Source organism: Panthera leo, chromosome D1, assembly GCF_018350215.1.
Source record: "Panthera leo isolate Ple1 chromosome D1, P.leo_Ple1_pat1.1, whole genome shotgun sequence".
In the NCBI taxonomy this organism is placed as follows: Eukaryota; Metazoa; Chordata; class Mammalia; order Carnivora; family Felidae; genus Panthera; species Panthera leo.
The window spans coordinates 49,325,650-49,348,788 of NC_056688.1; the positions used below are offsets into that span (position 1 = coordinate 49,325,650).

At 39.5% G+C, this 23,139-nt stretch overlaps 1 protein-coding gene across 2 annotated transcripts; it reads right to left on the reverse strand.

Moving 5' to 3' along the window:
• Positions 1-303: 303 nt before the first annotated feature.
• DDIAS (DNA damage induced apoptosis suppressor) lies at positions 304-22,949 on the reverse strand. 2 transcript variants are annotated; one of them, XM_042905212.1, is made up of 5 exons: positions 22,858-22,949; positions 11,815-11,943; positions 5,716-5,877; positions 4,706-4,823; positions 304-3,129 (listed from the first exon to the last, which is right to left on the reverse strand). In XM_042905212.1, the coding sequence occupies exons 2-5, from the start codon at positions 11,925-11,927 to the stop codon at positions 550-552; spliced, it is 2,973 nt and encodes a 990-aa protein (XP_042761146.1). In that variant the 5' UTR covers positions 11,928-11,943; positions 22,858-22,949; the 3' UTR covers positions 304-549. The 2 variants fall into 2 exon arrangements, with proteins under 2 accessions (XP_042761146.1, XP_042761147.1); XM_042905213.1 differs by lacking the exon at positions 22,858-22,949 and adding an exon at positions 13,524-13,763.
• Positions 22,950-23,139: the final 190 nt, after the last annotated feature.

Consider the following 23,139-nt stretch of genomic DNA (forward strand, 5'->3'; position numbering starts at 1 on the left):
ACCAATTAAGACTTTAAGTTTTGGTTTGCAAAAGCTTTATTTCTAAATATACATGTGATTTTAACAAATACTTTTAATAAGCAAAATTAACAGTGTTACTAAAGGACAATCAACAATATAAGATAAAGTGCCAAAGTGTTTGAACAAATGTATGCTGGAAAAAACAATGGCTTTATTTTTTATTTTTATTTTTTTAAGTTTATTTATTTTTGACAAAGAGAGCACACGTGTGCACAGGAGGGGCAGGGAGAGAGGGAGACAGAGAATCCCAAGCAGGCTCTGCACCCTCAGCAAAGAGCCCAGTGTGGGGCTGGAACTCACAAAACATGAGACCATGACCCTGGTCAAAATCAAGAGAGTCAGACATTTAACCGACTGCAACACCCACGTACCCAAACAAAGGGTTTATGTTTTAAAAAGCACGACGATACCTATTTACTATTTGCCTCTGTTCAAGTTCTCAAAATGGCAAGATTGCCTTCCATACCACGGGAGCCAAGTTTCCAAACAGATTTACTTTTAAAAGTTTAGCAATTAGGTTCAGGTGACTTATGAAAACAATTCAGGAGACCAACTGCTTTTAGTCTCAGGCACAGAAGGTGGCCAATTTTTTGAAAACGGAAGGCAACATTTGACTTCTGAACAAGAATCAAGTCCCAAAACGGACTCTTTGCAAAACCAGTCTGAACTTGTGTTAAGAGTTTTCTGTTTTGTTACTCCTGCTGTAAACATGTTCTTTAACTCCTTTTTAATTAAACATTTTTCAATTCTTCGTTTGACACATTTCAGTTTCTTTCTTGGTGGTTCTTTTTGATCAGGAGAATCACAGGCAGCAGAGCATTTCCTTAGACTCAAGGCTTGGAATCCAAGCATTTCTGAAGGAAATACTTTTTTAGTGGTAGGAGGGACCCATTCATCTTCAGTTTCAAGACACTCAGCAAAAGGACGATTGTTGAAAACCTCTGGTTGTGGAATACCAGATATAACAGGGCTTCTGGATTTCTGGCTCGGTGTCCTTACATTGTTTGGACAGCTAGGGGTGGCTTGCTGTGCATCATTTTCAGAGGAAATCTTTCTTTTTTTATAGTTACCATCAAGATCCAAATAAAGGTCAGGTAAGTTTTTGAAAGCTCCTTTCATCCCATGAATTCTTGTTTGGTGGAATCCTGCAACTGGAGTTGACTGTGAACATGGAACAAAGTCTTGGCTATCTACAAAATCATATTCTGAATCTGACTGACAATGAGGTGGAGAAGAGCATGTTCTTGGACATAGAGTGGCAGACATACTTTGCAAAGACAATTTTTGTGAAAACTGGCTGGAATTCTCAGGGAGTGATCTCATTAGAAAATCAGATTCTATATGATGACTTTCTGCCAAAGATTTTCCCCACTGTAACAAAATATGCTGTGACTTTTTCATAATTTCTGTTGTGATGTCCATTTCTTTAGCACTATCATCAAAGAGATCAGCAGAAGCATCGTAGCTACCTTCGTGACCAGTAGAATAGTTCTGTGTTAAGTTATTATTGATATGTCTACAAGGCATTTCTTTCAGTGTAATTGTAGTTGTATCCGGACTACAGCCAAGAGCTTCTGAAGGATATGTAAGTTTCCTGCAAATTGTAAAACTGTCATCTTTGTTCTTTGGCCATCTACAATGTTGTTTATTTTCTAAGTTACAAAGGTCAGAAACATCATTATATCTCCTAGAACCCAAAGCTACCAACTTTTCACTCATTTCTGAAAGTGATTTTTCTCCACATCTATTGAAGTATTTGCTACTGAGACAAGAATGGTCACTCTCTGAAGTAGTGAGCTTAAGTGAAATTTCAGCCCTATGTAGTGGAATTCTGGTAGACTTCAGAGTAACTGTTGTTCCTAAACTTTTTGAAGATGGAAACAGAGCTGAGAGATAAGCATTTGATGGAAAATATTCAGAAATATCACTTCCATTACTATTTATAGAGACAACCTCTGCTGTGTTATTTAACTGTGACTCCTTTTGAACACAAGGACTTGAATTTGCTTCACAGTTGGAAAAGAAGTTATCTTTGCTACAGCTTGCCTTGACTGTTGCTTGTGATGATCTTAAAGCTACAGGTGGTGTATGCAAGGCTCCAGTAGTTCTCTGGGAAGCTACAGATAACCTGACGTGGTCTGCCTGTAATCTATCGATATTATCTAGATGACATTTCCTATTACTGGCATGTGTCTGAGTTGTAGCAATTTCACTTTCGATAACTGCCAGGAACTCGTTCAGGCTTTCAGAGAATGGCAGATCATCCCAAATCTCAGTGTCACAGTGCTGGGAACCACTAGCTATTTCTTCAAGTCTGAGTGATGAAGGTGTAAAACATGTAGATCTCTTCTGAAGGCTAGGGGGGTTATCTAAATCAAGATACTGGTCACAGGTTAGCTCATGCTGGGAATATTGATTTTTAATTTCCACTGTGCTGTGGAAGGATATTTTATTATTTGACTGCAGGAGCTCTCGCATTTTCAAAGGGAAAAAATTAGAGTCAACAATTCCGATTTCATGACTGCTATGGACTACACTGGGCTGATCAGCTTGCAAGACAAGTTCTTCATCCAACTTCTGGGCTGTACTCTTTTTATCCATGTATGAAACAAGGCTCCAAGAACCCTGAAAGGCATCATGGCAGCTATGGGAACCAGTGGCCTCGGAAAAAGAGATGCACTTTCTGTTCTGGTGAAGAGTACCAATGGCCTTGCTTTGTTCTGAAGCTGAAAAATCATCACCTGTTAGGTGTGAAAGTGTGTAAGTGAGTTCAAGTGACGCCTGCCAGAATCTTGAAAAACTATCTCTGCCATGGGACTTGAAGAAACCAGAACTGCTGTCAGGGCCACATATGCTGCTGAGATCACTATTTGTGTGTTCGGAAGCAAGTAAGTGGCTATTTGGTGCCTGGGAGCCATCATGAAGTTTCCTGAAATAAGAAAGCTGCAAAAGCTGATGGAAGTAGTCAATGACAGTGAAGCCTGCAACACCTGGGTCTGGTAGAACAATCTGGCAAGCTATTAGTGCTCTTACTTCTCTCTTGTGGTCAGAACGTTGCTTTAAGAAGTTATTGGAATCTGAACCTCGTCCATATTGGTTTCCAAAATTCTGTCAAAGTAAATGAAATTAAATGAGAATACACATTTTTTCCTTTGACTCAAAGGTGAAACAGGGACTTAACAGATTAAAACAGACACAATTACATCTCCTACTCCTATAGTTTTAATTTCTGTAGTGTTATAGGTAGAGAAGTATAAGTAATAGAAATAAACCTTGGAGTAAAGAGACTGGTTCTAACATTTACTAGTGTTGGGGCTTAGGACAAATTATTATTATTTTTTTTTTCAACGTTTTTTTTTTATTTTTGGGACAGAGAGAGACAGAGCATGAACGGGGGAGGGGCAGAGAGAGAGGGAGACACAGAATAACACAGAATCGGAAACAGGCTCCAGGCTCCGAGCCATCAGCCCAGAGCCTGATGCGGGGCTCAAACTCACAGACCGCGAGATCGTGACCTGGCTGAAGTCGGACGCTTAACCGACTGCGCCACCCAGGCGCCCCGATGGACAAATTATTTAACTTCTCTGAATCTTAGTTTTCTCATGTATAAATTAAGGATAAATATGCAGGACTACTGTATTATCAATAATACTTGGAAAACTATAGTGCTTAGCAAATAGTAGTTGCTCAATAAATAGTGCCTACTATTATATTTCTCATTAGTGTCCATAAACTTTGAATGTTTAAGGAAGTATTCCCACTCATAAAGAAGGGAAAAAAAAAAAAAAAAAGGAAGAAGAAGAGAGGCGCTTGGTGGTGCAGTTGGTTTAGAGCCTGACTTTTGATTTTGGTTAACAGTCTCACAGTTCGTGAATTTGAGCCCCACATCATCTCTGCACTGACAATGCAGAGCCTGCGTGGGATTCTCTCTCTCTGCCCCTCCCTCACTTATGTCCCTTCCTCCCTGCCCCCAACCCCACCAAGATAAATAAACTTTAATAAAAAAAAATAAGAAAAAGAACAAGAACCATCTAAGACTTTAACAGAAAAAAAAGCTCTGTAGCTCCTAATTTACTGCTTTGAGTTTTTCTCACTGTTCAGCTATGGAATGCTCTATTCCCACTTGTGAAACCCTGAATCCAGTGTGGGCAAAATTTCCATTTGTTTCCTTTAGCATAGAGGAGACAGAAAATGATTATTCCTTTAGAGTCAGTATATTCTCGTAACTTCTACATCACTTTTGTAATTCTTTAAGGCCATCCTTCCCACTTATCCTTAAAGTAACCAACACTCAGACGCTTTGCTTTCCATGTTCGTTCCCTCCTTCTTTTACAGCTAATAGAATCAAAAAGCTAAAGAGTTGATACAAATTTTACTACAGAATTTAAACAAAATTTGGAGATGAAATAAACACCGAATATCAAAACAAAATTATGTATTCTGAATTTAAAATAAATTTGGATTTTTAAAGCTCTGAAATCTTTGAACTGGGCTCTTCTGACTTTTGAAAGAGGGAGTTGTCACATTGGTGTTTTAACAGATCATGTATAACCTATTTTTTATATATTTAAAATGTTATAGACTCTCACATTTATGACTCCTAAAAACTACTCAGAAAAGTCAAATCATTTTATTACAATGGAAATGTTAAAGGAATACTAAAAAGAAAGCTAGTTTCAATTACCGTCACTCCAAAAATAAAGCTTTGTCCAATGAAGCAAATTTCAACTGCTTTAGTTAATAGGTTCTGAATTGCATCACTGTCCAGTGTTTCTGAAATTTCATTATGGTCCTGAATGTACCTTGATTGGAAAGAAAATTAAAAACGTGAAGAGAAAAAATTTGAAATTTTAACTTGCCATAAAGAAAATACAATTAGTTTGAAAATGCAGTATAACCTTTTCAGTTACATGTAGGAAAAAAGTGTCTTTAAAAATAAGGCATTTTGCTCCCTCTCTAGTGTCCCATAGCCTAGAAAGCCAAAAACTATCAAGTGTATTATAAAGTAGACACCTTCCTAGTAATCAGGCCCAGTATTTATTCCAAAAGTGGCTGTAGGAGTAGTAATGGAATCTCTAGCCCTTGTCCTCAAAGCAGAGGCAATTCTTTTCTCTTCCCTGGCAATGCAGTTTGCTCTCAACTATAAGGAAATAGAGATTTCTTCTGCCAGGGGATTGGGGGAGGAGGGTGGAAGACTGAAGGGAAGAAAAAGTTTTAATTGCTTATATATATCTTTCATATGTCTCAGGACATCTTAGTAGGTCAAACTATGCAGATGAAGACACAAGGTAAGTGAGAGGAACGACAACATTTCTACCTCTGATATGCAAATATTCCCTCAATAGCTTCTTCAACCTCAAGGGACTTTAGCCACTTCAATAGTTTGAAATGGTTTGAAACAATTTTACTTTCTTATTCCGCATTTCTCCAATCTGGATTGGACTATTGTAAATTAATATTTTAACTACAGTTCAGTTGGTCTAACTAAAAGGAGCCTAGTTTAACATCACAATGTGTAATCAGAAAATAAATACTTTTCTCTTTCTTTGATTATCTTTTAAAGGAACTGATGATCTGAGGTCAAGCTATCATATTTTAACTAAATGCATACTATCTTAAAAACATGTATCTTCAAATTCTATTGGTATACTAAATGAGTAGCTAGGAAAAAAAAAATGCTTTAAATATTCTTACCTGTGCAAAGCAGTGGCTGTAAGACCAAAAAATGCATCTAAGCAGCTCCCAAATACAGTAATGCCAAACAATTTGCTTGATTCTGCAACTTTTAAGGAAAGTTTATATCTGTAACTGGCATTTTCAGCTTTACCAGTGGAGCCACATTTTGGACAATTAGACCTGAAAGATGGAGGAAATAAAAAAGGATAGAGATGTTCATTAATTTTTTTTTATATTACAGGAAACAAATCTGGAAAAGATTAAAAATAATATTGTGTGTACAAATGTACTTATATAACTTATATCCTTCTTAATTTCAACCAACATCTTTTGAATCTCTATTCATAACAAATACTTTTACGATTTAAGTAGCACCAAATTGATAGAAACCTGAAGAAAAACTGTGTGAGAGGAGAAAGTGGAAAAAGAGGGAGAGAGAGTGAGAGGGAAAGGAGGAAGGGAGGAACAGAGAGATTTTCTTATTGGGTAAATTATCATTAACAAATCAAGGCATATAATAAACAGTCTAGAATTGGGAGGCAAAGTAAACATTAATGAAGTGAACACCACACCAACAGAATACCTGATGTTTAATGTCTATCTTTTATTAAGAAAACAGTATCTGTGAAGAGAATAATGAATAATCTTGAAATATTTAAAAAATCTTGATACACAAAGTACCTAGTTCCATGGTCAACTGTAACTCTACTATTATGTACTAGCAGTCAGGTCTTGGGATAGTTACTAAATCCCTTAAAACCTTGATTTTCTAATCTGTAAAAATGGGGTTGAAGAATAAAATGAGACAAAATCTAAGAAAAGAAAGTAAAGAAAGGATCTAGTGCAGATCTTGCCAAATTAATAACTATTGGTCTGCTTCTTCCTCATAGTTATATTAAATACTGTGATGATTACTGTCAACTCTACTTAGTGTTTCCCTCCTTTCTAGTTGTTTGCAAGGTCTTACAACTGTGATAGCCATCTTTCAGGTTCTTAAATTTAGCAAAATAACCCCTTAGTACATCTTATCATAATTGTTAATCCTAGGACTTTATTTTTGTCTTGTGTCCCTAATGATCTGGCTTCAAAATGAGTGGTAAAATGCAAATAGAAAATAATGTTAGAGGGGCGCCTGGGTGGCGCAGTCGGTTGAGCGTCTGACTTCAGCCAGGTCACGATCTCGCGGTCCGTGAGTTCGAGCCCCGCGTCAGGCTCTGGGCTGATGGCCCGGAGCCTGGAGCCTGTTTCCGATTCTGCGTCTCCCTCTCTCTCTGCCCCTCCCCCATTCATGCTCTGTCTCTCTCTGTCCCAAAAATAAATAAAAAACGTTGAAAAAAAAAAATTAAAAAAAAAAAAAAAAGAAAATAATGTTAGAGATGGTTGTATAACTGATGGTTGCCAGATAGCCACTAGGGGGAGCTTGGAATACATAGTTCACAAGGTGACTATCTTGAACAGAGGTTAATCCTTTCTATAAGAAGTTACTGATTCATAATCACTAGATCTGTGCTAATTATTATCTTTTTGCCACACTGAAAATGGCTCTGTGCCAATCCATTCATCTAACCTTACCCTTATGTATTAATAATGCATTTGGGTCTAATGTAAAACTATTAGCAAATCTTAGAAAAATATGCATCAGCATTTTGCAGTTTACAAACTAAAGTGGGGGCTCTAGAGCCTACCTACTAGTCAACCCTGGCCACTACTGCTTCTCTAATTCCTACTTCCCTCTAGAAGCACCTCCTACATGGAGAATGCAATTTGAAAATCATCACTGCTCTAATTTTGGAGGTTAAAAAAAGAAAAAAGTTAACTCCATAGGACACAAACACCTATTTTGTTTGCTGTTGCTAAAGATTTGAGGTTCAATAAAATTCTTAGGGAGCAGACCTTTTGCTCTTCATTGTCTCTAAAATGTGTAAAGGCTAGAGTATAGAATTCTTCTGTCATAAATTTGCTCTTCTGTTACTGTGGGGAAATGAGAGTGAGGGGAAATGAGAGAAATCTTCCTTCCTTCGTTCCTTTCTTGCTCCCTCCCTCCCTCCCTCCCTCCCTTCTTCCTTTCTCTCTCTTTCTTTCTGAATGTGGAAGCAGGGCAGAGGGAGAGAAAGAATCTTAAGCAGACTCCATGTTCAGCATGGAGCCAATCACGGGGCGGGGTCCCATGACCCTGGGATCATGACCTGAGCCAAAATCAAGAGTTGGATGCTCAACCAACTCAGCCAGCCATCCAGGTGCTCCAAGAGAGTGAGGAATTTGTTTCCTGTGTTGGATTACAAATGATTCCAAGTAAGAAAAAAGGGAAGCAGAAGTAACAGTAGAAAAGATATACACTGGAAATCACAGGGATGTATTTTTTATATAATGTCAATATAATATATAGAGACAATAGGTTATATTTCTGTGGACCATAGTTCTACATGCAAGGACCAATGGCTGTGGGTTTTATGTACCTAAACAGTTCAGTCAGAGCTCCCTTACCAGGGCATCTTAAGCTCTGGAAGGGGGTCAGTGATGTCATTCTGGATACATATTCCACTGCTAATTTGAAGGTAACTGTGTATTTAGGAATGTAGCCAGTAGTCATGTTGTTTAGGCTTGAATATGTTTCTGCCACTAACTAGATAGCTGTGTTATTTGGGGCAAGTTATTTAACTTTTCTAAGCTTTAATTTTTCTCCTCTGAAGGCTGGCATTAACAATAGCATCACTTCATAGGGCTGGTGTATTAAAAAATATAATGCTTACAAAGCTCCTAGCAAAGTACTTATGCATATGGTAAATGTTTGTTAACGTTATCTATTATTATTACCAGACTCAAGAGGGAACAATGGCACTACTGTTCAACCTAAATTTTTGAGGCAGATTATCTTTAAAAAAAATTTTTTTTACTGTTTACTTTTGAGAAAGAGTGCAAACAGGGGAGGGGCAGAGAGAGGGGGAGACAAAGAACCGAAAGCTGGCTCCAGGCCAAGCTGTTAGCACAGAGCCCACCATGGGGCTCAAACTTGTGAACCATGAGATCACGACCTGAGCTAAAGTTGACTGAACCACCCAGGTGCCCTGAGGCAGATTATCTTTAAAATAAATGACTTGGTAAAAAAACACACCCCAATACCAGTTTTAAAAATATTTCACATGTATAGACTACTGATTATGTAGCACATAATGTCCTAATAAGCATTTCATGTATCTTAACTCATTATATCCTTTATAACAACCCAATGAGGCAGATTATTACCTTCCCCATTTTGAGGCCTAGATAATTCAAGTGACTTGCCCAAGGCTACAGTTTCAAGTGGCAGGGTTGGGAGTTTGGCTCCTGAAAAGGCAGTTTGGCTCCAGAGAATTATGCTTTTTAATCACCATAACATACTGCAATACGTAAAGTGTACCTATAGAAACTATCATATTGTCATTCATTCATTCAACAAACGTTTTTGTGCTTTTGTTATAAACTAGACCTTGGCCTGGATGCTGAGGATTTAATGATGAATACCACAAGTGGGGTTGTTCTGAGTTTATAAATGCATACCTGAGAGAATGGCTCAATAAAAGAACAAGTGATAAGGGGATCTTCTGGAAAGATCTCTTAAAGTCTAGATGGGTGTTGGAACTGCTAATCCTTCCCCATTGAATGATAACTAGACAGACTATTTAAGAATATTGCTGGTGGCGGAGGGGGGGTGGCGCTTGGGGGCTCAGTCGATTGAGCAGGAGCATCGGACTTCCGCTCAGGTCATGATCTTATGATTCAGGGCCCCTGTCCGGCTCTGTGCTGACTGCTGAGCCTGGAGCTTGCTTTGGATTCTATATCTCCCTCTCTCTCTGCCCCTCCCCTACTCACGCTCTCTCTCTCAAAAATAAATAATCATTAAAAAAAAATTTTTAAAAAGAATATTGCTGGCATACTATTCTTCCATACTACTAAGTACTTACTATATATCCTCTATGCAGAAAAGAAAGTGTTCTTAAAAAACTCCAACCCTAACCCTTACTTGTACTTTAAAAATCAAAGAATCTTAGACTCTCAGGTATAATTGGCCTGTATCTCAGGACCACAATAAAGTATTATGTGTCAAGCACCATTCAAGCTGCTGAAAGGTAGAGATTTCTAACAGTCTCTGTTCTCAAGGAATTTATTTAAAAAAATAATCTAGGTATAATGCAAAAATAAACAAACAATAAGGAAACAAAGAAAAAAACCCTATTTCTAGGGATATCCCAGAAGTGGACTAAATTTTCATCAGGATTGAGATGTACTCTCAAGAAGTTACTTTTCTCCTCTAAAGTAGAACCAATCCAAGAAAATCTTATGTCCTGGTACAGTGAATTTTTTTAAAAGAACTTATTATAACTAACTTTTATGTAATCTAGTCCTATAACTTATTTTTAATGTTTATTTACTTATTTTGAGAGAGAGAGAGAATGAGAGCTAGTGAGCTGGGGAGGGGCAGCTGTCAGCTCAGAGCCTGATGCAGGGCTCGATCTCACAAACTGTGAGATTGTGACCTAAGCCGAGATCAAGAATCAGACACTCAACTCACTGAGCCACCCAGACGCCCCATAGTCCCACAATTTATTAAACAAAAGTACAATTCTGTCTGTAGGCACTTTCACCTTTAGTACATTGGGCAGGCTTTTCTCTGGAATGAATTCTCCGATGATTAAGGAGCTCTGAACTCCACCTATAAGCTTTCCCACATTTTTTACATAAAAAAGGTTTCTTTCCACTGTGAAGTCTCAGATACTGACTTAGATATGAATTCTAACTGAAGGTCTTCCTACACTCATTACACTCATAGGACATCTCCCCTGAATGAGACCTCCGATGCCAAAGAAGATGAGCACTCCATCGGAAGGACTTCCTACACTCATTACATTTGTAGGGTTTCCTCTTGTATGAATTCTCTGATGTTGAATGAGGTTTGACTTCTGGTTGAAGGTTTTCCCACAGTTGCTACACTTACAGCATTTTTCTCCAGAATGAATTGTCTCGTGGATATACGGTGTGAGTGATAAATGAAGACTTTACCACATTCACTACATTTATGGTCTTCCCTGTGGGAGTTTTCTTATGAGTGAAAATCATCTGCCTGAAGCATTTCTCCTGGACAGGGGACCGCCTCGCTCTCTCCACTTCGGGATTTCTCTGTTGCTGCTCTAAAGTGCTCTCAACTTCAGAGGTAGCTTCAAAAGTAGAGGTGCCAGTGGTGAGTTTTTCTGAGAACACCTGTGATTCTACTTTGTAATGAGTGGTTGTGGCAGTGATCCTTTGTCCCTGGACTGTGTGTCATCTTCACTCATTGGGAAAGGCCGAGTCTCCTGAGATTCACACTGGAACTGGGTCTCCTTAGACTGGAGTTGGATGCTTGGTGCCTCCTGGGCTGCTCCCAGAGGTGCCTTCTCCTCCCATGGCTCTTGTACAGGTCCATGTGTAGGGCCTAGGATCTGGAGGTGATCAGGCACCACCTGGTTTGCGTGGAACCAAAACTTCCAAGAGACCATCCTCAGAGTAAGCCCGAGGGGAATGAAGAGTAGCTTGAATCTTGTTCAGGGCTTTGAAGGCAGAAAAGACACACAGAAACACACACTAACTGCTCCACCTGGCCTGAGAGAGATCTGAACTTGGCAACTCCCCCTCCACTGTTGCTTCTCTGTCCAGCCTAAAGACCAATGCTCTGGCTCCCCTAACGGATCACATGTCCCCTTCTCACCTATAGTCCTGGTTCACCAAGTCCTTTCTGTAAATGCTCTAGCACAGTTAGTTTCCTTTCCACTTTTGGGATGGTTTCTGGTATGATGGATGTAAACCTTATGTGCCCTTGAGTCGTAGGAAATCTATAGTGTACACATGTATTTCCTCTCATGCTTACAGACTTTACTTTTTTTTTTTAAGTTTATTTATTTATTTTGAGACAGAGAGAGAGAGCAGAAGGGAAGGGACAGAGGTGGGGGCAAAAGAGAGGATCCTAAGCAAGCTCCGTGCTGTCAGTGCAGAGCCTGACATGGGGGTTGAAATCATGAACCGTGAGATCATTACCTGAGCCAAAGTCAAGAGTCGATGCTTAACAGACTGAACCACCCAGGGCGCTGCCACAGGCTTTATTTTTACCTTTTGGAGACCAGGATTAGTCGAGAGAAGCACTTCTGACATGATGGATAGATAAAACTGGAATTCTGGAGAGCAAGAACTGAGGCAAGAAGAAATCTTCTCCCTTCATTCATGTGTTCTTACTGTGTCCTACAAAACAAAATAGCCATGGGATGATTGGCAAATCTTTAACTGTATGTACATAATTCATCTCTTAGGAAAACAACTTAGCCTCTACTGTAAAGCGAATAGATAGATGGCTTTTGTGGTTAAGTGCCAACGTATTGGAAAACTCATTTTATTTTTCTGCCTAATTAAAACTATTAATAGTAAGAAAACAAGATTTAAAACAAAGTAGCTCAAAGAAATATTCTGTTTTTTAATAAATGCTGCATCCCAGTAACCAGGAAAGATATCATTTAGATCTTTTCACATATTTAAAAGAGCTATAAGAGCTTGTTTCTTCAATTAATAGGAAGGAACTTAAAGAAACGTACATGATTCTTTTAAAGAATCTAAATTGGTAAGTGGTTCTTTTTGGCTGAAAAAAAATCGCCTTATTAGATTTCGGTGTATATATTTTACACAGCCTAATGAAAAAAAAAAAGATAATTCTGATTCTGCAAACAGAAAAATAAAAATGTTACATGGTCAAGAGAGTACAAAGTACTTTAAGATCCTTGTATAAAACACTCAGAGAAGCAGAACAGTAAAATAGCAATGGTCTCCTCTTTTTAAAAATTCAAATGTTGGTTTATCAAAAATTTAAAAATTGATTAGCTTGGGGCCCCTGGGTGGCTCAGCCGGTTGAGCGACTGCCTCTTGATTTTGGCTCAAGTCATGCTCTCGTGGTTCGTGGGATCAAGCCCTGTGTCGGGCTCCGCACTGACAGCACAGAGCCTGCTTGGGATTCTCTCTCAAAATAAATAAACTTAAAAAAAATTTTTAAAACGGATTAGCTTATTCAAAGCATGTTTAAGATAGAGCTGCATCAATACATTTTCATTTGTAAACATATGGCAAAAGGTTTCAATTTCTGAAAATGGGTGGAACTGTTTCTGTGACTGGCATCAGCAAATTCAAACAAAGTGATACTGATTCTATCAATCAAATATTTCTGTGAAAATAAAATCTTGCCATCTAGGCAGTAAGATGAAAACCTGCAAAGATGAAACATAAAGGGGCGCCTGGCGGCTCAGTCAGTAGAGCATGCAACTCTTGATCTCAGGGTCATGAGTTTGAGCCCCATATCGGGCATGGAGCCTACTTAAAAATAAAAAGATGAAACATAAAGGGATTTATATAAATCACTGACCTATGTTATTAAAGGGAGCATAGAAAAAAGAAAAAATCTAATCCTAATTCTTTGTTGTTAATCCTTGTTTTGGGACCTTTAGGATAACGTGAGCAGTAAGGTTTTATCATAAGCAGATATGTAGTCCCAGATTTGGTTGTCCTCTTAGGTCACAAGGCAATCTCTAAGGGCAAAGTAGAGTAGGTGAATGGGCTACAAGGGGAAGGCAGAAAGGTCACAGAATACTGAATTAGTGCTCTTAACCTCAAGTTCCTTTCCAACACAACAAATGATAGAATGTAAGTCAGCAAAGGCATCTTCCCTCTAAATCTCCTCTAAAATCCAGTTTGGGGTAGAGTGTAACACGGTGGTACACCTATCTGTGAGCTATGGGAGATAAAGGCACAGCTCCCTCCTGAAAAATGTTGTCTCTTACCTGCTTAAAATGATGCTATTTAGATTGAAGCCACAGTTCCTTACAATGGTCTATGAGGCTCTTGGTCATTTAGCCTTACCTCCTTGACCTCACCCTGTACCACACTCCCTCTTAATCTCTGCACTTCAGTCCATGCTAGCCTTTTTTCTACTCCTCAAACACACCAAACAATTTCTCTTCCCAGAAGCTTCTGAGAAGAGTAATCTGTAACTCTAATGTTACCCCTGAGAGAGCCCCACATTATTTCAAGTAGACTCACCAGCTTTCCTCTTAGCTTCTATGACATCACCCATTTTATTCCTTCATAGAACTAATGTTGCTTGTGATCTATCCAACCATGAAAAAGCATATTTTATCTTACTTATTTTTGTTTGTTCTACCCCTACTAGTCTGAAAGTTCCTTGAAGAAAGGGATGTAGTCTAACTTGTGTTCTACTATATATCTCCAGTGCTCAGAATATATTATACTCTCAATATTCACTGAATAGAAAACTATAAGCAGAATTTTGCAATTTAAGAAAAAATTTCATGATAGTAGGTATATGCAATATAACAGAATTTCCTTTTTCATTTAAAGCTCCATTTAAAAAGCCTTCCTCTGGGGCACCTAGGTGTCTGAGCCGGTTAAGCTTCTGACTATTGATTTCAGCTCAGGTCATTATCTCTTGGTTGGTGGGATAAAGCCCCATGTCAGGCTCTGTGCTGACAGCATGGAGCCTGCTTGGGATTATCTCTCTGCCCCACTACCCTCCAAATAAATAAACTTAAAAAATACAAAAGGCTTCCTCTTTTAACAAAAAGATGATGGCTTTTCTTTTCTGCATCTTATACTACTGTACTTCTATAGTCCTACCGTCTGTTTTCTTTGTCTACTCTAATCATTTCCATTTGGTTTTATTCTCCCAAATACCTTTTCTCTTGATTCTCTCTCGTTATTTATGTGTCAGTAATCTATGCTAAAGAGAACACATCCCTTGTTCTCTTCTCAACCCTCCAACATTTCCCTATTACAATATGTTTTACATTTCTCTGCCTTTGCTTCTTTTCATTCTTCCCTCTAAAATGTTCTTTCATTTTCCTGGCTAATGCTTATTCTTCTTTAAGAGTCTTCTCAGGGGCTTTCATCTCCAGGAAGCTTCTCAGGTTAATGACCCTACTTTTTTCCACATCATAGTAAACTTACCTGTTTAATGTTTTTTGCTGGAAACCAGTGTAAGATCTTAGAGGGACCATCTCATTATATCCCCAGGGCCAAGCTCAAAAACTGTCAATCTGAACTTCAGCTGTTAACTTTCTTCTTGATGTTTAGCTTTCCTTTACCTATGCCAGTTTTGCCATATACCACTAAATACACAATTTTACCAAATCACAAAATAATCTCTTATTTATATAGAGAGTGCACAGAATAGTTTCACATATAATACCTTATTTAAAACTTATTTTATTTTTTTTCCAGAAACATGCAAAATTTTAGTTTTCTGTCATGTTTTGACATTGATACAGGTTTGTTTAGAAATAGCAGCATTTTTTAATTCATCCTAGCATTTTTTTTAATCCTGCTCAGTCTTTGATGCATGAAAGTTTCAAATAATTTTAATATGCATTTTCTTCTATTCTCTTATCAGTTTTTGTAAGGAAATTTGGATTATTGTTTTTTTTTTTTTAATATATGAAATTTAAAAAACTTATTTTAATCATCCACATTATATCCTCATTTCCATTGTTCCCCTTAATTGTGGTCAAATTATGAGCAGAGACTATCTTTTTTAGGGCTCTAAAATAGAATTTTAGGGGCACTTAGGTGGCTTAGTCAATTAAGGGTCTGACTCGATTTTGGTTCAGGTCACTACCTTATGGTAAGATCGAGCTCTGCAATGGGTGTCGGGCTTGCTTAAGATGCTCTTCCTCTTCCTTTGCCCCTCCCTCACTCACGCTCTCTCAAAAAAATTCTAGACATAAAAAAAGATTCTCTGGGTTCGCTGGGTGGCTCAGTTGGTGAAGTGTCCAACTTCAGCTCAGGTCATGACCTCATGATTCATGAATTCAAGCCCCACATTGGACTCAGTGCTGATAGTGCAGGGGTTGCTTGGGATTTTGTCTACCTCTTTCTCTGCCCCTCCCCTGCTCATGCTTGCTCTTTCTCAAAATAAATAAACTTAAAAAAAAAAAAAAAGATTCTTTCTCTCACAAAAAAATGAAACAAAATATTGTACCACAACTATACGGGCATTCATCAGATCATATTCTTAGACAAACTGTTATCAAATTCAAACCTTAGGAAATAGAATAAACCTTAAAAGATAACTAACTAGGACACTGTGCTGTTGTAGGGAAAACAATGAAAAGATGTTTACTGTCTAATCGGGCAGACAGCTCACCAACAAATGAAAAACACAAGCAGAAATATTTGGGTTATTTCTAAATTCACTGTGCAAGCACTAATTGCTAGATTTTAAAAGTAAAATTCATTAAATTATATTTATGTAAGGGTTTATTGCCCTCTAGTGGATCAAATAAGTATGTCTAAAAAACGACAGTATTTACAAATTACTGGCAAAATGAAAAAGGTCATTAAACTATTTTTACTATTTATGTTTCACCTGGTAAACTTCAGAAATGGAAAGAAGGCTTCTCATTAATTGTCTGGTGGACAAAAATGCATTAAGATCCTTTCAGGCAGTCACTGTTAGTTATTCCTTTTGCTGTTTTTATAGTATTTCCTTTAGGACACTTGTTATCTAGTTGGTTTTATCTCTCTACTGTTTGGCTTGTATTGTGGTAAATTCATGTTTGACGGAGAACTGAGTGAAGCATCAGGAATAAATATATACTAAAGTTATGAAACCTTATGATAGACTTGGGAACAATTTCATATTTAGTACCTCCTGCTTTTGATAAGGATGGTGGTATAGCGTTACAGTTCCTTCAGCTCCAGCACAGCCAGAAAACCATATTCCAATACAACTTGTCAATTTTTTTATTGTGCAGCTGCTAAATGCCAGGTACTGGGGATAATATAAGTGATGGGCAAAACAGACAATAATCACATAAAAAACTTAACTGAATTTTAACATAGTAAACTCTATAAAAAAAACTAGGAGCTCCTGGGTCACTTCGTTAAGCATCTGACTCTTGATGTCGGCTCAAGTCATTATCCCAGGGTTGTAGGTTCAAGCCCTGCATTGTCCTCCTCACTGAACATGAAGCCTGCTTGGGATTTTCTCACTCTCTCTCTCTCTCTCTCTCCCCTGCTCACATGCTCCCTCTCTTAAAAAAAAAAAAAAAAAAGACATAATGCTATGAGAAAATATAACAAGGAGACTTTTCTAGTCTTAGCTTGGGGGAGTGGGGAGACAGGAAAATAAGCAAACACATAATCTTTGTTTGAAAAGTATTTTGGGGGCACCTGGGTGCATCAAGCAGTAAAGTGGCCGACTCTTGATTTTGGCTCAGGTCATGACATGGTTAGTGGGATCAAGCCCCACACTGGGTCCACAGTAACAGTGTAGAACCTGCTTGGGATTCTCACTTGCCCCTCTGCCACTCATGTGCACTTGCATGCTCTCTCTCTGAAAATAAACTTAAAAAAAAAAAAAAAGAAAAGGTATTTTGAAAATGCATTACATTTATACTTTTAAAAACCAATAAATATAAAACCCAATAAATATAAAAAAACACTAGGTAGGGAACTCAGCAATAACATATAAAGCAAATCTTGGGTCCTCTCAATCTCTCATACATAAAAGTAGAAACAAGGAGGGGTGCCTGGGTGGTTCATCTATTGAGAATCCGACTCCCGGTTTCAGCTCAGGTCATGATCTTGTGGTTCGTTGCCTTGAGCCCTGAGTTGGGCTCCGTGCTGGCAATTCAGAGCCTGCTTGGATCCCCTCTCTCTCCCTCTCTCTGCCCCTCCCCCTTGCGTGTGCATGTGTGCTTGCGCTCTCTCTCTCTCAAAATAAATAAAGAAACTTTATAAAAATGCTCTGGAATACCTGCTTTCTTTCTTTCTAGTCAAGCTATATGAGAATATAAACCATATCCAAACGTGCTTTACTAATTTGCCATGAAAAATTATAATCACAGGGGATACATCTTAAGCCCATATTTTCTTTTGGGTATAACTGTAGGTCAAGCCAAATTATAAAGAGAAAGTTGCTTGAAGAGGGGGCATTACGTGAATCAAATATTTTAATGGAATCAGGCTAATACAGCTGATGAATCTTTTTCACTCGAGAGATGGTTTTGACAATGGGCCCAGATACATAAATCATTGATTACCATCCATTTTCATACTAGCCAAGTGGTTCTCAAACTTTAGTGTGCCTCAAAATCACCTAGAAGGCCTAATAAAATGGACTTCTGGGACCCAATTTGAGTTTGACTCAGTAAATCTGGGAGGAGGACCAGAGAATTTGTATGTCTCACAATTTCTCAGATAATGTTTATGCTGCCTAGGCTTGAAAATCACTGGCTAGCCACTGAGGCCATCGGATAGTGAACAACACTTGTGATTAACATGGTTATAGTTAAATCGTAAAGCCTGAGAGCATTACAGTATCTTTCATATTACTTTGTAAATCTTTGCTCTAATTTATTATCTGGGGACCCTTCAGCTTACCTCCTTCACTATCAATTTCCTAGAAAGCAGCTTAATATGAAAAACCATGCCCCTAGCCCCTACATACACACACACACTAACATACTTTTTTTCTCCTCTGGGCTAACCTAGAAAATCAGAATAATTTTTTTAAACATGTTTATGTATTTTTGAGAGAGAAAGAGCACACAAGCAGGGTAGGGGCAGAGAGAGAGGGAGACAGAGGATCCGAAGTGGGCTCTGCGCTGAGAGCAGAGCCCAAAGCAGGGTTCATGCTCACAAACCTCAAGATCATGACCTCAGCCGAAGTCAGATGCTTAACTGACTGAGTCGCCCAGGTGCCCCTACAGTAATTCTTATTAAACGTTAGATCTTGGAGAAAAATTTAATTAAGTGTTTAATATTGCTGGGGACACAAATTCCTGTCTCATTCAAGGTCCTTTTACCTAGACTAAGAATCAAATTGACATGAGACTGGTTAACAAGAAATCAAATTTAATACATGCATACGTACAGGAATCCACACAGACATGGAAATTCCAAAGACAGTCAAGCAAAATGAGGTATACTGTATATGTCATCCTGAACTAAGGAGAAGTGGGTAGAGGAAGTACAAAGCTTTTCCTGAATCTGCTGGATTTTGATTGTTTTTTAACTCAAAAGAATCTTCATGTCAAAGAGGCCCATCATGGGGCAGCTTCCATACTCCCCAAACTGTTCTTGCTTTGCAAGAAAACCTGTCACTTTGCTGCTCTCAGATTTCCTGTTTCATACTATATAGGCCAAGAGGCCTCACCTATGGAAGGGTGGCTATTTTGAGCTGTTTACTTAAAACTATCTAAAGGTCACCCCCAAGGGCACATTGTCTAATTTTTCTAAAAGTAGTCATAACAAATCCTTGAGAAATGATTTACTGACAGTAACATGAAAATTCTAGAAAGGGATAAGAGAAGGCAGGAGACGGAAAATTAAACAAAAAACAAAGAAAGAAAATCTCTTTTGTTTGGAGAAGTATTGGTGAAAAATACTTTTATTAATTTTTTTAAGTTGATTTATTTATTTTGAGAGAGAGAGAGAGAGAGAGAGAGAGAAAGAGAGAATGCCAAGCAGGTTCAGTGCTATCAGTATAGAGCCTGATATGGGGCTTGAACTCAGGAACTGTGAGATCAGGACCTGAGCCAAAATCAAGAGTTGGCTGGTTGGCTGCTTACCTAACTGGGCCACTCAGGAGCCCCAGTGAAAAATACTTTTAATTTTTTTTTAACATTTATTTATTTTTGAGAGACAGGCAGAGCGTGAGCAGGGGAGGGGCAAAGAGAGAGGGAGACACAGAATCAGAAGCAGGCTCCAGGCTCCGAGGCTGTCAGCACAGAGCCTGACACAGGGCTCGAACCCACAAACCGTGAGATCATGACCTGAGCCGAAGTCAGACGCTCAACTGACTGAGCCACCCAGGCGCCCCCAAAATACTTTTAAAATACTACCCAAGAGGGGCGGCTGGTTGGCTCAGTCCATAGAGCATACAACTTTTTTTTTTTAATGTTTATTTTTGATAGCACGCTTGAGTTGGGGAGGGACAGAGAACAAGGGAGACAGGATCTGAAGCAGGCTCTGTGCTGACAGCAGCGAGCCCGATGCAGGTCTTGAATTCACAAAGTGTGAGATTATGATCTGAGCCAACGCTCACCGACGAGCCACTCAGGCACCCCAAGCATGCAACTCTTTTTTTTTTTAATTCTTTTTTTTTAACGTTTATTTATTTTTGAGACACAGAGAGACAGAGCATGAACAGGGGAGGGGCAGAGAGACAGAGGGAGACACAGAATCAGAAGCAGGCTCCAGGCTCTGAGCCATCAGCCCAGAGCCCGATGCGGGGCTCGAACTCACGGACCGTGAGATAGTGACCTGAGCTGAAGTCGGACGCTTAACCGACTGAGCCACCCAGGCGCCCCAGCATGCAACTCTTAATCTCAGGACACCCAAGTTCAAGTTCCACACTGGGTATGGGGCCTACTTAAAAGAAAAAACCCAAAACAACAACAAAAAACTCAAAACACTATCCAAGAATATCTTAGTACAACACAGTCTGTCTAATGAATTTATGATACATGCAGTACTATTCTAGGGATGGGAAAGGGGACAGTTACAGATAGAAAACACAGGCTCTAGTGTTCAAGAAATTTATAAGGTACATATAATATCTGCAAGATCCAGATTTCCACATCTCAACAGCTTACCAGAGAGCCAACTATTTTGATATTTCATAGATATCTCAAGTAAAAAAGGTAAAAAAGTTGAATTCTTAGTTTCCTCTCAAACTGCTTTGTAGAAGCTGCTTTTAGACAACAGTCTTGAGCAATGGAACGTTAGAGCAAGGCAAAAAGGCGCACAGTGACCACCTGGCTGAATACAGACAGGCCCGTCAGGTGACCCACCTCAAAATATCCGTAGGCCCTAACAGACCAATGGACCAGTTACCAAAAAAGGGACAATTCCATTCGAAGCCACACCTCCTCATCTTCTCCCTTTAAAAATGGCCCCCCAACCCCCACTGCCTTGAGGCAGATGGTCTCTCCTTTGCTGTCCTGCCCACTGCTCCCTTGTGGTGTATTCAATAAACTTCTATCTCCTTTGTTCTGCCTTGGATGAATCCTTTCGCCACCTGCACTGCGCCACCGGCTTCTATGCGATTATCTCCCCACATTTGGGGGCCGCCATCCGATCTGACAGACATCACATTCTTTTCTTACAATTTTCTTCATCTCACCAAATGATACTACTCTCCAACCAGTTAAGTCAGGTCAAATACCTACGAGTCATCTTTCATTTATTTTTCCCTCAAATCCCACATTATACCCATCAGTGTGTCCTTGGATCTATTTCCATATCTAAAAACCATCATCTACTTTCCCTCCCTTATATTCTGCCACCAACTTAATCCAAACCACCATCACCTGCTTCTGCTGCTGCATTAACCTAACCACGTGATCTGGTCCCTGCCCATCTCTCCAGACTCATCACCTGTTCTTTCTGAATATATTCCAGCAACACTGGTCTTTTCTTAGGTTCTTGAACACTCAAATGCCAAGCTCTTTCCTGCCTCTAGGCCTTTGCACAACCTATTCACTCTGGAATTTTCTTCCTTTTCTCTATTGCGTGGGTGGATCATTCTCACCTTTTAAGCCTTGTAAACTGTCCACTCCTCTGTTAAAAGAAAATCACAGATCCCAAATGGAGTCACTTAGGCAGAGTCCCCAAACCAGGGCTTAATATCTAAATCTAATTGTAGTTTCAACCTTCCCCAGAAATGTAGTCTTAACTAGTCAGTAAGGAATTTTCCGATCTGTGCCGACATCGGGCTCTCTCCCTCCTACAAAGGTAATCTGTATAAGATTCCTCGCTCTCCCCCCTGAGGGAAAGTGACCTTGCCTGGAACAATCCTTTTTTTTTTTTTTTTTTTTTGTAATAATTTTCTTGCCTCACTCTCCTTCCTATAAAAACCTTCCATTTTGTACAACTCTTCAGAGCTCCCTTCTACTTGCTAGATAAGATGCTGCCTGAATCATTTAATAAAGCTAATTCATTTTCAAATTTACTTGGCTGAATTGTTTTTTAAGACCTCAGGGAGGCCTTCCCAGACCAACCTAACGCCATCAGATTCCCCTGTTATCCTTAACTCCCTGCATAAAAGGTTTAAGTTCCATTAGGTGAAGAATCTAACTTCTTTACCATTGTAATCTCAGGGCCTACCAATTCTTGGCAGAGGGAGGCACTTACAACTATCTATGGAATAACTACTGGGTATTTTGTGACCCAATCTTGCAGGGCAGTAAAGCCTTCCTGACTGAAAAGGCTTAATAAACTGAGACTTAAAGAAGAGGTAAGAATTGGCTACGTTGGGGATGGGGTAAGAAGAGGTCTGCAGGTGAGATGGGAATGTGCATTTGAGAAACTCAAAAAAGGCATTTCGTAGGACTGGAGCCTAGAGTGGTGAAAAACAAAGAGAGGTAGGCAAAGGCTAGGTGAGAAGGGCCCTGTAAAACGTGAAGGAGTTTAGACTTAAACCTGAGGGCAAATAGGAAGCAAGGAAAGGCTTTAAGGGGGGGGGGGGGGGTCCCCTGATCAGATCTGATTTACATATAGCCTGGCAATATGGAGACTGGATTGGAAAGTAACATGATTGAAAGAAGACTTGCTGGGAGGCTGATGACTTAAGTGGCGAGAACTTTAAGGATTTGAGATATTTAAGAGGCTGGTAATGAGTGGCTGGATAGGAGATAAGGAAGGAGTCTAGAAAATTGCCAGTTTCTGGTTTGAGCACACTGGTCACTTAAGCGAAGCACTTTTCCCTCCAGGTCGTCAAAGAGGTTTGGAAAAGACTCCCTTTCCGTACGTATTACTCGTCATAGCAGCCTGCTAAAACCATATCTCTGAGCACCTCAAAAGCTGGAGTAGTACTTTTCCTCTTCGTATTACCGGTTCCAGACACTCCCCCGTAACTAGCTCGATGGCCCAGTAAATGTTGAGTAAACGTTCGCTGAGCGGTTATCAACAGCACTAAAATTTAAATGACCGACCTTTTTACTCTTTACCCTCCCGACCACTGTTTTACGGAAAAGACTAACTCCCGAAGAAACAAAATAGAATGCTGGAAGTCTCATTTATAACGACAATGAAGGCTTCGTTAGGGGCCTCATCCTTTGCGCGCCCCGTGACTCTCTCCCCACAGCTCCTCACCTGAGACACAGTACCGAGACCTGCCCGGGCAACGCTCGTTGGCGCAGGCCACCAGGACTCAGCGACCAGCCAAGCGCCTTGAATCGAATCTCCCGCGTCCTTTTCCGCAGGAAGTGACGCTTTGGCCTTGGTCCCTCAGAGCCAATCAGAAGAAGGCGCCGCAGAGGGTGGAGATTGAACACTGCGTTCTGTAAGCATTCGGGTACGACCATTTTCATCGAATTGGGGGTAGAGACAGGGTTTGGCGAGTGTTCTTCCCTGACTGGTGGGGTAGTGGCACAG